General features: G+C 52.1%; 1 protein-coding gene across 2 annotated transcripts in view; it reads right to left on the minus strand.

Annotated features, from left to right (window-relative positions):
• Window positions 1-1,329: 1,329 nt before the first annotated feature.
• The window catches only part of MDFI (MyoD family inhibitor), a 36,924-nt gene continuing 22,027 nt past the window's right edge, over window positions 1,330-16,226 (minus strand). For both annotated transcript variants that reach the window (XM_084610885.1, XM_084610884.1), the window contains exons 3-5: window positions 15,784-16,002; window positions 4,835-5,104; window positions 1,330-3,159 (exon numbers count right to left, since the gene is read on the minus strand). In XM_084610885.1, coding sequence (XP_084467011.1) covers window positions 2,903-3,159; window positions 4,835-5,104; window positions 15,784-16,002 — 746 coding nt within the window. In that variant the 3' untranslated portion in view covers window positions 1,330-2,902. The remainder of the gene's footprint in view (window positions 3,160-4,834; window positions 5,105-15,783; window positions 16,003-16,226) is intronic.

Genomic DNA, 16,226 nt, shown 5'->3' on the forward strand with positions numbered 1-16,226 from the left:
TGCATTCGGTCAGCACTAAAAATAAGTTAGTTCACTGAAACTTTATCCCCAGAGGGCAAGCAGCCCAGAGCGCAAAACCAACATGTGTCACTCTGGCCAACTGACCCATTTGGCCTGGTTCCCCCCACCCCTGAGATGAGCTTGAAACCAGGCCACCCTTAGGCTTTGACTTCGCTATATGCAGAGATCTCCAAGGAATATCCAGGCAGGCAGTGGTGTGGAGGATTCACTAGGGAGAACTCTCCCCTCTGAATGATCCAATGTCCCTACCAAGGTACTAGGGGCTGCTGGAGGGACTGTCTTCCAGCATGCTCATGTTCTTTATCCCCTGGCCCCTTTCTCAAGAATTCAGGGTCTTAACCTCAGTGTCCTGGTCAGTGTTGCCAACTCTTGCAATTTCATGGCAAGTCTTGCAATATTTGCTGTTTTCCTTAAAGCCCCAGATCCTGGAGTCCTGTGATTTTGTGAGACATTCAGCTCGCATTTTTTAAAAGAAACGTTCTAGCCTTTGTGATGGCAGAGAAAAGCTGGAAAACAGGCTCGAACCCCAGACGGCAAACAAATCAAACGCAAAATGTATAATTGAAAATTCACGATTTTTAAGCTAATCTCATGATTTTGGGGGACTGACTCATGCTTTTTGAACACTCAGGGTTAGCAGTCATGTTATCTCCTGCCTCCCCAAGTTCCCTTGGCAGCTGTTTTAATTGCAGCCGCTGTTCGTGGCTTCCCCTCCTTCAGAAAACACTGCGTTCAGCGTCATCGCACAGAGCAGCTGTTGCGTTCCAGCCCCAGAGGTGGGTGAAGTGGCACAGGTACAGAGCCTGGAAATAGAGGCTTATTCCCTGACTTCCTTAAAACCAGTTCACCTTTCTGTGTGGCTGTTTCCAAACTCTAACAAAGGCAGATCCAGTGGAACAACCCATGCAAGTGTCTAGATAGAACCATGGGGAGGAACCCCAGGAGATATCTAAGCAGACATCCATCCCAGTACCCTGTCTCAAAGTGGGGGACAAAATACCAGCAGTTCTGTGCCCTGGGGGCTCTCCCTTAACACCCCTAGCATGATACTCAGAGGAATAAATCCCAGCGGGCTTCTCTGTCCAGCCTCCCTCGTGTCCCTGAAGAGAGAACAAGGAGGATACACTCCAGACTGCTACTGAGGCCCCACTCAATCCCTGACCCCGTCCTAAGCAGGGACAGAACCACTGCTCAATGGCACTGAGGACGGTGGGGGGAAAGTTGTCCTAGGGGACGTTTGCCGGGCTCTAGGCCTTGGTCCCCCGATGCTGCCCCAGGCCGAGCACACGACACAGGAGACGTCGGGGGTCAGAAATGCAGGAAGATCTTTATTTACAGTAACAAATCAAACAGTCAAAACCGCACAACCCCCCAGCCTTTGCAGGGCGCATTTCCTCTCAGCCCTGCAGCTGAAGGCCCAAGCAGGGTGGGCCGGCATAGCCTGTGCTCCCAGCGGGAGAGAGAGCCGGAGCCACTGGCCCTCCCGGCAGGTGCAGTGTCCAACAGCCGCTGCTGCATGGCTTGCACCCAGAGTGGTCTGTCCTTCCCCTGTAACTAGGCGGCCAGGAGAGAAGACGTTTCGCAGCAGGGAGAATCTGGAATCTCCTCTCCCCACCAATTTGTGCACGGACACGCAGCTTCTCTGCAGGGAAGGCTCTTCAGGGCATCCTTTGTCAACCATCACAGGGGCAGTTAAGGAAGAGGCTCTGTGCAAAAGTGTGTGTGTGCCCCTGCACACACGCGTGCGAGAGCTCAAGTGCTGGGGCCACAAGGGAGCAGCTGGCTGTGTTCATTGCACTTGCCTGTCTTCCTCAGCACTGAGAAGGGGGCGGGGAAGCCACTTCCAACCGCAAAGGGAGGCGGAGGCATCCGAGCTCCAACTTCCCACCCCAGCCGGCCCCCTGAAGTTCACGGTGCCTTGCTACCCAGCGCCACCGCTTCCTGCCTGGGGCGGGAGGATGAGGCCGATGCGTGCGTTTTGTGCCATGCCTTGGGCCCCGTCGCCCGAGTCTGCAGGGCGTCAGGTTAGACGGGCCTGTGGGAACCCTGTGAAAAAGTCCTGTCTTTGTACTCTGGGTGCTGGCAGGCCAGCTGCAAAACCCCTGTGGGCTCACGACACCCAGCTGCTGACCAGGGGACACCAGCCTATTCCTTCGAGTTGCAAACTAGCCTAGAATACCAGCGAGCGGGCACCAAGCCCTTGCCATAGTTGTGAACCAGCAGCCTGGGTGCGCCTGCGATAGCTGCCAAGCAGCTGGCACCCGTGCACCTGGGACACTTTTCTTTGCCAGCCACGGGGTACTCGTGCTGCTACAGCCCTCCAGCAGCCAGCCAGTTGGGGGGGCCCCGTTCACCGATTCCTCAGACAGCCGGTGGCTCAATGCACGTCCGATCTTTGGCCCAACAAGGCAGCTCAGGGTCTCTGCCAGACGGGAGAGACGGGTCTCTGTACGACTTGCTCTCCTGCTCTTGGCTCAGGCGGCAGGGAGCAGCCACCGCTTGGGATTACCGAGCCGGACAGCACCGGGGGAGGTAGAGAGAGTGTGTTTGGGTCCTGCAGGTATCCAATGAATCTTCCGCTGTCCCATGGCTCTAAGGCGGCAACTCCCATCCCCGGGTGCTTTCCAGCCACAGGGTACCGGCTCTGATGGGGTCTCTGGACTCCTCCCCTTTCCATCTCCCTCTCAAATGTTGGCTCAGGAAACCGGCAGGATCCTCCGAACACATGACACGGGGCAGGTCAAGAAAAATGAGAGCCCAAGGAGTGGCGGGGCGGGGAGAAGGGATTCCCAATCCCAGGCCCTCCTGCCCCGCCCCTGCCCCCTCCAGTTTATGCCTGGGCGAGGGATTTGGCTCTGGGTTCCTTGCCCCCGGCCCCGCTTCAGGAGGAGAAGCACAGGCCGCAGCACTCCATGCAGATCTCCAGGCAGTCCGCGGACTCGCAGCAGGCGTCCACGATGCCGCAGTCCATGTCGCAGGGCAGGTCGCAGTCGGCGCACTCCCCGGAGCCGCAGCAGCAGCAGCAGATGCAGGAGTCCTCGGAGCTGCAGGAGCCGCAAGTGGCGCAGTCCAGCACAATGTTGCAGAGGGTCAGGAACTCGCAGAAGAGGCAGGAGAGGATGCAGTGGACGCAGCAATCTGAGAAGGGGGACGGGAGAGGCGGGGAGGGAGCGTGGGGGGGGGGGAGGAGAGGAGAGAAATGAATGATACCATTATTCACGGACACTGCCCGGCACAGCACCGTCCCAGGGCTTGGATGGGAACGTTCCCAACAGGTGTTTTAGGGTTTAACCCCCCCAGCTCCCACAGAGACCACCCCAAACAATCGCTTACACTCAGGGCAGAGAGCTGAGACGAGCCCGGGGCTGCTGGGCTCAGGGTGGTTGGTTATTTGGGCCTTTGGCTTCTGCAGACGCACAGGCAGGGGTGGGGCCCACGAAAGGCACGAGAGGGCTGAGCAGGGCTGCCCGGGGAGCTTAGAGACTCCATGGAATCCTCTCGGGTCTTGGCCATTGCTGATGATTGTGTGTGGAAGGTGCCCAGATACTACGGTGATGGGCAGCAGAATAAAACCCTGAGGTAGGCAGACCAAAACCTGAAGGCAAACAAAAAACTCCCCAAAGGTCAGCCGTGAGAAACGGACGGAGCGTTACCAGAATGGGCTGTTTCATTTAAAATGGGGGTGGGGATGCAGGGATGGGGAAGAGCGCGTCCCAGAATCTATGGGGCAGGTGTGAGGCCAGTGTGAGGGGGAAGAGCGCGTCCCAGAATCTATGGGGCAGGTGTGAGGCCAGTGTGAGGGGGAAGAGCGCGTCCCAGAATCTATGGGGCAGGTGTGAGGCCAGTGTGAGGGGGAAGAGCGCGTCCCAGAATCTATGGGGCAGGTGTGAGGCCAGTGTGAGGGGGAAGAGCGCGTCCCAGAATCTATGGGGCAGGTGTGAGGCCAGTGTGAGGGGGAAGAGCGCGTCCCAGAATCTATGGGGCAGGTGTGAGGCCAGTGTGAGGGGGAAGAGCGCGTCCCAGAATCTATGGGGCAGGTGTGAGGCCAGTGTGAGGGGGAAGAGCGCGTCCCAGAATCTATGGGGCAGGTGTGAGGCCAGTGTGAGGGGGAAGAGCGCGTCCCAGAATCTATGGGGCAGGTGTGAGGCCAGTGTGAGGGGGAAGAGCGCGTCCCAGAATCTATGGGGCAGGTGTGAGGCCAGTGTGAGGGGGAAGAGCGCGTCCCAGAATCTATGGGGCAGGTGTGAGGCCAGTGTGAGGGGGAAGAGCGCGTCCCAGAATCTATGGGGCAGGTGTGAGGCCAGTGTGAGGGGGAAGAGCGCGTCCCAGAATCTATGGGGCAGGTGTGAGGCCAGTGTGAGGGGAAAGAGCGCATCCCGGAATCTATGGGGCAGGTGCGAGGCTTAGTTCTCCCTTAGTGAAGGGATTTCTTAGTGGAGGGCTGGGAGGGACATTACTGAGACTGAAGAGGATCCAGAAACTATGTGAGGGTCATGAGATTAGGGGGCAGGGATCCCAGAACTAACAGGACCAGCATGAGGCTCGAGGAGGTGGGGCAAAGAACCTGGCAGGGACAGGGGAGGCCAGCCCAGAGCAAATAGAGAGAATGTGGGGGGAATTGGACCAGGATCCACACAGCTCCCTGGCTTGAACGGTAGCATGGGGCAGTCGGCACAAAGCAGTAACTGTGGGCGTCACCCCTTTCATCCTGGGGGCTCCCATCTCTCTCTCGAGCACTGTAGCTCTTGTTCCCATTAGTGGACATGGAGGTTTGGGGAGCTGGGGGTGGAGGGTGGGCAGGGACAGCTGGTACCTTGCTGGGCCTCCACAGGGATCTGCGAGGAGGCAGATTTGGAGCTGCCTTTGCTCTTCTTGCTGCCCTGGCTGTTGATGGAATAGTGCGACTGCAGCTTCCGATGAGGCTTCTGAGAGCTGGGCAGCGAGCCGAGGACGCCGTTCCCTGCATCTCGGTTTGCGCCGCCCAGGTCTGGGACACACCTGGCACCGTTCTGCAGCAGAGGGGTGCAGTCCATGGGGCTGGACGGCTGGAGACCCCGCAGGGGTGTTCGGACCTGGGGCTGGCCTGCGGGCAAGAGACAGCAGTGTGTTGGAGAAAGCTGCACTCAGAGGAGAATCCCGCGTGGCAGAGAAAAGACCGGTCCTGGCTCTAATGCATATAAAGGGGATTCTTACTGATGCTGCTGGACACAGAGGGGGTTTCTAGGCTGCACTCTGAACCCGGGTGTGTGGATGTGTTTCCAAGCCAGGCTTGAGCATCCACACTAACACGTCTACACTGCACCACGCAGACCTTCGGACTTGGGTCTATGGCTTGAGCTGCGTCCACGCTGCTAAATGACAGGGCTTGGACTCGAGTCACAGCGGGACTCAGGCTCTGACCCACACCCCTCACCCTGTCCTCGGACCAGGGTTATTTCTATTTAGTTTAAATCGATTAGGAACATGTTTAAGCTACATTGAAATAAACCACTCAGACCCAAATATTAGTGGTTTGTGTGGGTTTAAATAAATCGGTTTAAAATCACACCTTGAATTAAATGGGTGCAACTCTGCATGTAGCTACAGCCCAACCCTGTGTGCTCAGAGTTGGGCCAGAAGAGGCTTTTTTGTTCCTCATACAGCATCTAAGGCTTTGTGCTTGACAGCCTCTGCAAGGTTTGCCAATCTCTTGGCAAACATGGACAGCAAACACTATAAATAAGGTGACTTCTTTACAAAGCTCATAATTGGAGCTGGTAGAAAAATAAATAAATTCTAAAGTGGGGGAGAAATGGACAGGGGAAATTTCCCCCTGTCGAAATGCAGTTAAGCCTGTGTGTAGACAAGACTAAGATAATCAAAGACATGTTTGAGTGGAAAGTACAACCCAGCTAGGCTGGCTTAAGGCTCCGCACATCTAGGGGGAAGATTTATAAAGAGAACGTTAAACAGCCCTGGTCCAATGGAACCATCTGGGAACATTTTACTTGAACTGCGGAGACACGGGAGAGCCCTGACGCCATTTTTTGTTCTTCGTGGAAGGTATCTGGAAAGGCCATTTCTACTGGGCTTAAAGGCCTTTCACAGAATCACAGAAATGTAGGGCTGGAAGGGACCTCGAGAAGTCACCAAATCCAGCCTTCAGCGCTTAGGCAGGACCAAGTAAATCTAGACCATCCCTGACAGGTGTTCATCCAACCTGTTCTTAAAAACCTCCAGTGACAGAGATTCCACAACCTCCCTTGGGACCATGGTCCAGAGCTTAACTACCCTGAGGGTTAGAAGGTTTTCCCTAATATCTAACCTTAACCTCCCTTGCTGGAGAGTAAGCCCATTACTTCTTGTCCCACCTTCAGTGGACATGGAGAACAATTGATCACCATCTTCTTTGTAACAGCCCTTAAGATACTGGAAGACTTATCCGGTTTCCCCTCATTTGTCTTTTTTCAAACTAAACACGCCCACTTTTATTAAGCTTTCTTCAGGTTTTCTAAACCTCTGATCGTGTGTGTTGCTGTCCTCTGGGCTCTCTCCCAATTTAGCCACATATTTCCTAACATTTGGCACCCAGAATTGGACACAATACTCCAGCTAAGGCCTCAACAGTGCCAACAGAGCAGGACAATTACCTCCTGTGTCTTACTTACAACATGCCTGTTAATACACCCTAGACTGATACTAGCCTTTTTCGCAACTGTATCACTTTGTTGACTCACATTCAATTTGTAATCCACTATGACCCCCAGATCCTTTTCAGCAGTACGACCCCCTAGCCAGTTATGCTCCATTTTGTAGTTGTGCATTGGATTTTTCCTTTCTAAATGAAGTACTTGGCACTTGTCTTTATTCATCTTGTTGATTTCAGACCAATTCTCCAATACGTCAAGGTAATTAGCAAACCTCGTTGCCTGCTCTGTCCCCATATCTACTCTAGCGACACCATTGTAGGACCCAACCACATCAGCCACACCATCAGGGGCTCATTCACCTGCACATCCACCAATGTGATATATGCCATCATGTGCCAGCAATGCCCCTCTGCCATGTACATTGGCCAAACCAGACAGTCCTTACGTAAAGGAAGAAATGGACACAAATCGGACATCAGGAATGGTAACATACAAAAGCAAGTAGGAGAACACTTCAATCTTCCTGGACATTTGATAACAGATTTAAAAGTAGCTATCCTTGAACAAAAAAACTTCAGAAACAGACTTCAAAGAGAAACAGCAGAACTAAAATTCATTTGCAAATTTAACACCATTGTGTTGAATAGGGACTGGGAGTGGCTGGCTCATTACAGAAGCAGCTTTGTCTCTCCTGGAATTGACACTTCCTCATCTATCACTGGGAGTGGACTACATCCACCCTGATCGAATTGACCCTGTCAACACTGCTTCTCCACTTGTGAGGTAACTCCTTTCCCTTCATGTGTCATTATATAATGCCTGCATCTGTAATTTTCACTCCATGCATCTGAAGAAGTGGGTTTTTTTACCCATGAAAGCTTATGCCCAAATAAATCTGTTAGTCTTTAAGGAGCCACCGGACTCCTTGTTGTTTTTGTGGCTACAGACTAACACGGCTACCCCTTGATACTTAAGGTCATTTTGAACTCTCACGCTGTGCTCCCAAGTGCTGGCAACCCTGTCCCAGCTTGGTGCCATCCACAAATTTTATAAGCGCACTCTTCACTCCATTATCCAAGCCATTGATGAAAATACTGAATAGTACCAGACCCAGGACTGACCCCCATGAGACTTCATTAGATAACCCCTCCCAGTTTGAGGGCGAACGATGGAGAACTACTCGGTGAGTACGGTCTTTCAACCACTCACACACCCACATAATAGTAATTTCTTCTAGACTGCACTTCCCTGGTTTGCTTATGAAAATGTCACGTGAGACTGTGGCACGTGAGACCTACTGCTTCCCCCTATCCACTTGGCCTGTAACCCCATCAAAGGAGAAAATTAGCTTGGTTTGGCATTATTTGTACTTGACAAATCCATGCTGGTTATTCCTTATCACCCTTTGTGGAGGGCTGTGAGCAAGGGCCATCTCCAGATTGTGAGGCTCTCTCCTGTCTCGGCCTAACCAGGCAATCCTTGGCCTCCAATCTGCCCCAACTTCAAACAGGGAGATGTGAGGCTGCTGGAAACTAGATCCTCAGCTGGTGTCACTGGTGCAGCCCCGTTGGCTTAGCTACACTGATCTGGCCTGATGCATCAGGGAGGGGGAAAGGGAAGCACAAAGGGGGGAGCGGGAGAAAGGGAGAGATGAGGAAGAAGATGACATAGTAGAGCAAGGGGGACAGGAGGAGGAGGGAGGAGAAGGGATGGAAAATAAAGGGACAAGCAAGTGGAGTCCTTTGGTGGAAGAATGGCCCAGAGGTTAGAACACTGACCTGGTACGTAGGAGACCTGGGTTTCAGACCCTGCTCTGTGTGACCTTGGGCAAGTCACTTGGTGTCTCTGCTTCAGTGATAGTCCTGCCCCCCCTCAGAAGGGGGCTGTGAGGATAAACGCAATCCAGATTGCAATGCATTCAATTGCTATGGTGACGGGGTCACCTAAGATATTCATACCAACAGGACGGGAAAGAAGGGAGCCCAGAAAGCAGGGTTTTAAGAGCGCTCATCACCAAAGAGGCAGAGCTCTTCTGAAAACCTGGTCCATATAAAAGGATAAAAGCCTACTGCTGCTACCAAATAATGAAGTTACTCCTTTGGTGGAGGCGCTGTCCACCACCGGTTCAGCTCCACTGCTGGCGGTAACGTGGCCGGACTTGGGCTGCCACCACTGCTCAGAGAGGGTCTAAATGACGCCCTGGATAAAAACTCCTCTGGACTGAACTATGCGAGTATGACCCTCAGAGCACGGGGTGATTTCACAAACCAGGCTAGCCCAGACACAGCCCAGGCTGATCCGCTGTCTGAGGGCCACAAGTGGGCTGCTGACCTCAAGAAGGAGTTGTGTGTTCACATTGGAAAACCCAGGGTGGATCCCAGCTTGCTTCCCCCTACCCTGACCCCAGGGGCTGAAAGTCAGGAGGGAGCTTGAGAAGACGATGCCCCAAAAGGAAGCTGGGCTATGGATCTCTCTCCAAACAAACCAATGCCGTAATTAAAGGGATCCACAACCTATGGCTGGCCGTTAAAGGGGAGGAAAACAAACATCTGCTTTAGCGGCGACTCCCTCTTGTCCTCGCATTCTGCAGAAACAAGGCAGGATTGCGAATCTCCCTAGCTGGGGCCAAAGGGCTGTACTTTGCCGTGGCCAAACAAGGCATTGCGGGGGGGTGGGGGGGAGGAGCTGGAGAATAGTTTAATCCTGCCTTCCCCCCCCCGTGCCTGGTTAGTCGGCCTGATTATCGACCACAGACAGGATTTGGAATCCAGATCAGGAAGGGTTAAACATCAATCTCACCAGCCCGCAACATAACCAGATAAATAGAACTTTGCCTGCCCTTGTCTGTGCCAAACCTTGAATCTCTCTCTCTCTCTTTCGTCAGTAAACAAGGGATGATTCAGGAGAAAGGCTTGAGGGCAAAGGCACCTAGAGCCAAGCTGGGGAACAGTAGCCGCATTCTGTTCGGGGCGTCAGTGGGACAGGGAGCCTGAACTGCAGGGACAAGAAGGGCCGGGACTGCATTGAGCAAGACCTCCAAACACAAGGTGCTTCTGTCTCGCGTTGGCGGGGATGCCAGGCCACTCGCAGGCAAAAATAAAATCGATGGAGGTAAGAAAACAGCATCTTGTTTTCCTAGCCTGGGTATCCTAGCAGGGCTGCGAGCGCTACACTCGGTCCGGCTAGCAGAAATGGGGAAATGGCTGGCAGGGAAGTAGCAGGCCTTGCAAAGCAGGTTCGTCCCCCACAGAATAGTGGGGGTGCGGGGGGTCCCAGGCAGTCACTAGTGCTTAAGCCTGGTTTAAGAGCATGGACGAGGCCGGGGAGGGGGGGAGTTTAAGCAACTAGATCCTAAAGGAGGGTGATGGTGTGAGAAGCTCCATGGCAGAGCATGCTGGGAAAAGCGGGACTGAAAACGGAGGTGAAAACAACCGGGCAAAGTGATCCAGAAGGAGGGGGATAGATAGAGGAGGGGTGAGGGGGGATAGGAAGGAAGGGGAGGGGATGAAAGAAAGAACAAACCGAGCTTGGATTAAATCAGACTCCCGTCCTGCAAACTTTTTCTCTTTGCGGTGCTTGGTGATTTTCACTTTCAGTTTCCAGCTAGGAGGAGAAGTGCCAGAGAGCACGTGAGCACCTGTCCTTGTGAGATCCCCAGCCTGATCGTACACACCAACAGAGAGGAGCAGGATCTGAACTTTCAGCTGATTCTCCAAACCAGGAAACCTTTAGATGCTCTCCCATTGCCACAATGAAGGCCTGTGTTGAGGGGAAGGATGGTCTTGTGGTGAAAGCATTGGGCTGGATTCAATACCCATTTCTGCCGCAGGCTCCCTGTGTCATCTTAGATCGGTCATTTAAAGGAGGGAATTCTCAGCACTTCAGATAAGCAGACCCTTAACTCCCGCCCCATCTGTATAGGGACTAGGAATAATACCACTTCCTTTCTACCTTGTCTAGTTAGACTGTCAGCTCTTTGGAACAAGGACGATCTATCTAGTACTGTGTCTGTCCAGCACCTATTACATACAATAGGGCCCCTGTCTCAGGGGGGTGTCTCAGTGCTAGCATAATAATAAAATAGCCACACATGGACATACATTTATATCCTCGGCTAAGCTCCAAGTGAACTTCAACAGTGGAGTTTAAATCCGCCCCTGAGAACATGGGTTTGCGCTGACAGGACCTTAACCCCTGTGGCAGGAGTGAAACTGCTCAGCTGTAGCTCAAGAAAGCTCATGCTCAAATAAATTGGTTAGTCTCTAAGGTGCCCCAAGTACTCCTTTTCTTTTTGCGAATACAGACTAACACGGCTGTTACTCTGAAACCTGCTCATGACCGTTTCCCCAGTTCTCCCACCACGCTCTCTATGTGGAGGCCGGGCTCACAGCTCTTCCCCCAGACGCACCGCTCACAGGCATGATTTGTTAGAATGGCATCTCTCCCGTCCTTAAAGGGATGAGAAGATACAATAGCCCAGGGGGCGGGTGGGTGTGTTTCAGGACTGTCATGAGACTAGTGTTCGAGAGGTAGAGAGGGTGTAGTCCTGCTCGACCCTAACTCATGTCTGGGGCCCAGCCCCTCTGAAAGGCCCCATCTTCAGGTCAACCCTGTCCAAAGCCCACTGCGGCCAACAGAAGTCTTTCAAGCCCAGAGTCAGGGAATACAGTTACAACCAATGATTGTCCCCTGATCTTTTTGCAACTTTTAGCCTACTTGTAACTAAACTATTATTTATCGTACACACACGGTAGCACACAGAGAGATCCCCCCCCACCAGCCAAGATCCAGGCCCCATTGTGGTAGGTGCTGTACATACCCAAAGTAAGAGACAGTCCCTGCCCTGAAGAGCTTACAGTCTAAACAGAAACACAGAGAGGGGAAGTGAATTGACTGCAGCTTAAAGCCAGACCTGGGAATTGAACCTACATCTTCTGAGTTCCTAGCAAAGCACCACATCCACTAGATTACTCTCCCTCCTCTAATACACTAATCTTTTTCACCCAGTTATGGGGAAAACAGTCTCTATTGCCCAGTTGGAACCAGGTCCCCGCCTTCATTTGATGTAGACAGAGTCTAGCAGTGCGTGTTCCAGTATGATTTTAGTAAGCTAGGCTTCAAAAATCCTGCTCAATCTGATGCAAGAAAGGCCCATGGGGCCCATGAGTCTGACACAGTCCACAGAGAGAAAGCCAGAAGCACAGGTCAGGAATTTCAGACATGCCACTCCCCACAAATATTCTACAGCTTCAATCGTTCAATGGTTTTGAAAATGGCAGGGTTTACAAAAGTGCCTGGTGTACATGGTTTGGCTTGCTCTGTTTCTTTGCATTCCTCAGATTAAATTGTTTGTAAATCAAAATCACTCCCTGATTCAAACAAGCACGGAGCAGCAGAGAAGCCAGGCCAGAATTTCCCATCAGAGTTAGTAATAATATCTTACAATTATAGGGCGGTTTTCTACTCAAAGGAACCCAAAACACTCAAAAGGAGATGGAGGAATGACTTCATTCTACCTCCGACATGCAGCCGCCTCTGGGGTGGAATGCAACAGTTGTTTAACAGCACAGTGAAACACTGCACGACAAGTGAGTCCAGGAGGGTCTCGTATCCAATTTCAAGTTCAAGGAGAATTTAGAGAGTTAGAATGCAATTAACTAGTTAGAAATGGTCCAGGAAACCAGGACCAGTGCCCCTATTTTGGGGACATTGTCATTGGATATTTAATGGCCTAAAGAGGCCAGGACGTTGATTTTAATTCCTATAGTCCTTTAGTAGCTCCTAGCACTATGTAGATTCGGCTCTAATCACATCACCAGGAACTTTGAGTGGATTGAGGATTTGACCACAGAGGTGTGTCTTCCTGCTAAAACCAGGTTTTAGGAACAACGATCAACTTTGCTGAAGGTCATTTTTCGGAGTCCCTCACAATACTGAGATAATACCAGGACCATGGAACAATTCCAAAGCCCCCTTCCCAAAGCCCCCTGCCTTCCCCCATAAGTGCTGACTCTCGGATAATAAATTACAGGATCCCAATGCTATAACCATTCCTATACTTCACAACGCACCATTTCACCTCCCTCTGGTATTATCCACAGGGAGATGCATCAAGATGCACCCGAGATCTGTTTGCCCTGCACCACAGATCAGATTTTCACAGGAACTCAGTCCCCAGCCGCTTCCATTGCGATGTTTATGGCCAGACTTTCCCAATAACTCAGCACATTGGATGCTGAGCAATTCTGAAAACTCCGGCTATTTACTTAGGTACCTAAAAGGGAACTGAACTGTTTGGAAAAATCTGGCCCCAATTCTGGGTCCTGAGCACTTGGAAATTAGACCTGAGCTCTTTGAAATTTGACCCAGGTCTTGAAAGCCTGAAGATATTTGCAGCTCATTGTTGTTTCATCATTAGGGAGAGACCCACACCTTCCAGACAAGGGATTTTTGATTGGCCATTAGCGGAGGTCATCATTAAAACATTCAGCACCTTACTGAGATACCACTTTTCCCATTCAAAGCACAGTGAATTTCATGGGTGCCTCAGATAGCAGCGTGGAGTAACTGCTGGAAAATGATGACTTTTTAATGGCAGCTTCTGGTAGAACAGGTTTCACTGTGTTTAATCCCCACATGGGAAACATGAAGTGTCTGTTTAAAGGTCCCCCCTGTCTGGTTGTCACACACGCCGGCGTAACTACGCCATAAAACAGCATAACTGGAGAGTGACAGAGTTGGTGCGGCTGTTGGAAAGAGCAGCTGGGAGAGAAATTCATCAAAGAAATGCAGGGCTGGACGGGACCTCGAGAAGGCATCCAGCCCAGCCCCCTGCACCGAGGCAAGACCAAGTGAACCCAGACCGTCCCTGCTGACAGGTGTTTGTCCAATTCTTAAAAACCTCCAACGATGGGGACACAACAGCCTCTTCCAGAGTTGAATGACCCTTCATTGAGGTTTAAGGCAGAGAGAGAGCCTCACTCTCAGAGCTCAAGTTTCCTGGTGCTAGGTGAGAAGTTACACAAACAAATCCAGTTCCATGGTTGCTTGTCCACCCCGCCATTAAATCAGAAAAGAAGAATGGGCCAGGGTGCTAATCTAGGGGTCAATTCCCTGCTCTGCCACTGATTCTCTGTGTGACCCTGGGTAAATCAGTTAATATGGGATTTCCAAAGCCACCTCAGTGGGCTAGGCACCTAACTCACTTAGGAATTGCCTCTGAGCCTCAATTCCCCACCTGTGCGATGGGGATACTAGCAGTCCCGTACTCACACGGGTGCTGGGAGGATCAATATGTTAAAGATTATGAGGGGCTCAGATATTGTGGTACGGGGGCCAGATAAGTACCTAAGATCATTGTTCCGTCCAGTCCAATATCATCCTTCCAGCTGCATGGCTGGAGAGTCAGAGGAAAGATTTAACTTCATCTCAGTGCAGTTCACCAATGTTGTATTTAGCGGGGAAAATTCTTCCTGACTCCTGCTGCAATCTGATGATGCCCTGAAGCATGAGGCTGGATTCCCCCCTCCCACCCCCAGCCTGCGTACCTGTCCACTGCCTTGTTGTTGTTCATCCACTCCAAAGGGAGTTTGCTGTCTTTCCAGGTAAGCCACCAAGGGGCTGATGCAGAGGCCGCACACGTGGGCCAATCCACGGCAAAGAGAGGAGGGCGGAGAGCCTGCTCCCCATGCAGGGCACAGCCTGACTGCCGAGTGACACAGATGCCCGAAAGAGTTCCGAGCTCCCGTACAGGAAGCATGCGATCTCTTCACTCCACATACTTGCATCCTGTCCATCCATCAGCATCAACCCTACTTCGCTATCCTTTCCCTGGCTGCCCTCCGGCCTACCCGCTAGTCAGCACTACAGGTAATTTGTCAACCGCACGGAGAGCCTCAGCCCCCACCGTCCCTCTTTCCAATGGGAAGCCTCAATCCATTTCTTGCCCCTGGAAAAGTACAGACTCTCCTGAACTATCCAACAAAAAAGGATTTACTGTTGTGTGCATAAGGGCCAGACTGAGGGCAAGATCCTTAAATCCAGGCTCAGGGCCAGGGATGCAGTCTGGTGGCCAGGCCATCACGGCTATTCATAGCTACGCTCGCTCGATTAAAGCTAGCATGGGTAGGCCTGCCTGAGCTGCAGTGACCCTCCGATTGTAGTTCGATAGCAGGGCCACAGACAGACAGAACTCTGGCGATCTTCCCACTGTGTCATCTGACCCTTCACAGAGCCAGCTTTAGACCACACGGTGCTAGAAACGCTCTCGACCTGCCTATGCCACAGCTTTCATCATTGCTACCCCAGCTGAGCTGTACCCCCCACTTTGTGCCAGGCAGAGGATCCTTGTGTTGTCCCTCTGCAGAGCTGCTGGTATCAGATCTCTCTCAAAGGACATGACCCATCTCTCCTGTGGGAACTGCAGATCTTCATCCCTACTGTGACCTTAGCTGTGTTTGGGGCAGTCAGAGAGATGCCCTGTAGCCTTAAACCCTCAATCCTTGCAGGTTGGTCCTGCCATGTCTTCAACCCCTAGTTGCTTAACTCGCCTACATGCCGGTGTAGGAGGGACAGTCTGTAATGTTAGCGAAACCGCTCTCATTTCCTCCTTCTGTCCCTCCGGGGAGCTCTCCCTGTCTGGTGCATTTCACAGGAGTTAGAAGGCACGTCCCGCATTCTTCTTCCCACATGTCCCTGTGTATAACTTTGGCAGGTAAGGTTAACACTACCGACAACAGCAGCAGCAATTACCCCCTCACTGGATGCTACTCCTACTTTCACCACCCGGACTAGTGCCACATACTAGTGTATGGGATAAAAATACAGCTCCCTCCTTTTATCAGGGAGTGGGAGTATAACGGAAGAACAGGGATAGTGCCCACTCTTGCTAGGAGCCTCTGACATTATTTTTGTCTGTATTACGGTATTTCCTACAAGCCCCAACCTGGGACGAGGCCTATCGTGCTAGGCGCTGTACATACCGAAAATGAAAAGACAGTCCCCGCCCCAAATCGTTTATGGGTTTCTTTGAACCCATGAGTGAGGGGAGAGGGACCATTGTGATTTCAAGGACCCGAGCCCACGACACCGATCCCGCCCCAGCAGAACCCATGGGAAAGAAGCAGAGACTTACGTGTCACGGCTTCGGGAGTGACCATGGACTCTGATTTGGTCTCGCCTTTGGGAGGTGGTGTTCCATTTGCCAGGAGGTTCGGCGACTTGTCATCTTCTGGCAGTTTCTCCTTCTCCTCCGTTGCTGGGGCCTGAGGGTGAGGAGCTTGGATGTGGCACAGAGCAGATGGTGCTACCGCTGGATTCTGCGTGGAGGAAGCGCTCGAGATCTCCTCCTGATCTGAGGAAGACAGTAGGGTTCTAATTATTATTATATGTGCTGGCATACCACGGACCAGGATCCCACCTTGCTAGGTGCGGTACAAAGACAGAACCTAGACAGTCCCTGCCCCCAAGGAGCTCACAATTGCAATATAAGACCAGAGACAACAGAGGGAGTCAGACAGACTGAGTGGGGAGTCCCAGGAAACAATGAGCACCTCTTCCATCATCCGTTCCACCTTC

Source organism: Lepidochelys olivacea, assembly GCF_965140295.1.
Source record: "Lepidochelys olivacea isolate rLepOli2 genome assembly, chromosome: 21".
Lineage (NCBI taxonomy): Eukaryota > Metazoa > Chordata > Testudines > Cheloniidae > Lepidochelys > Lepidochelys olivacea.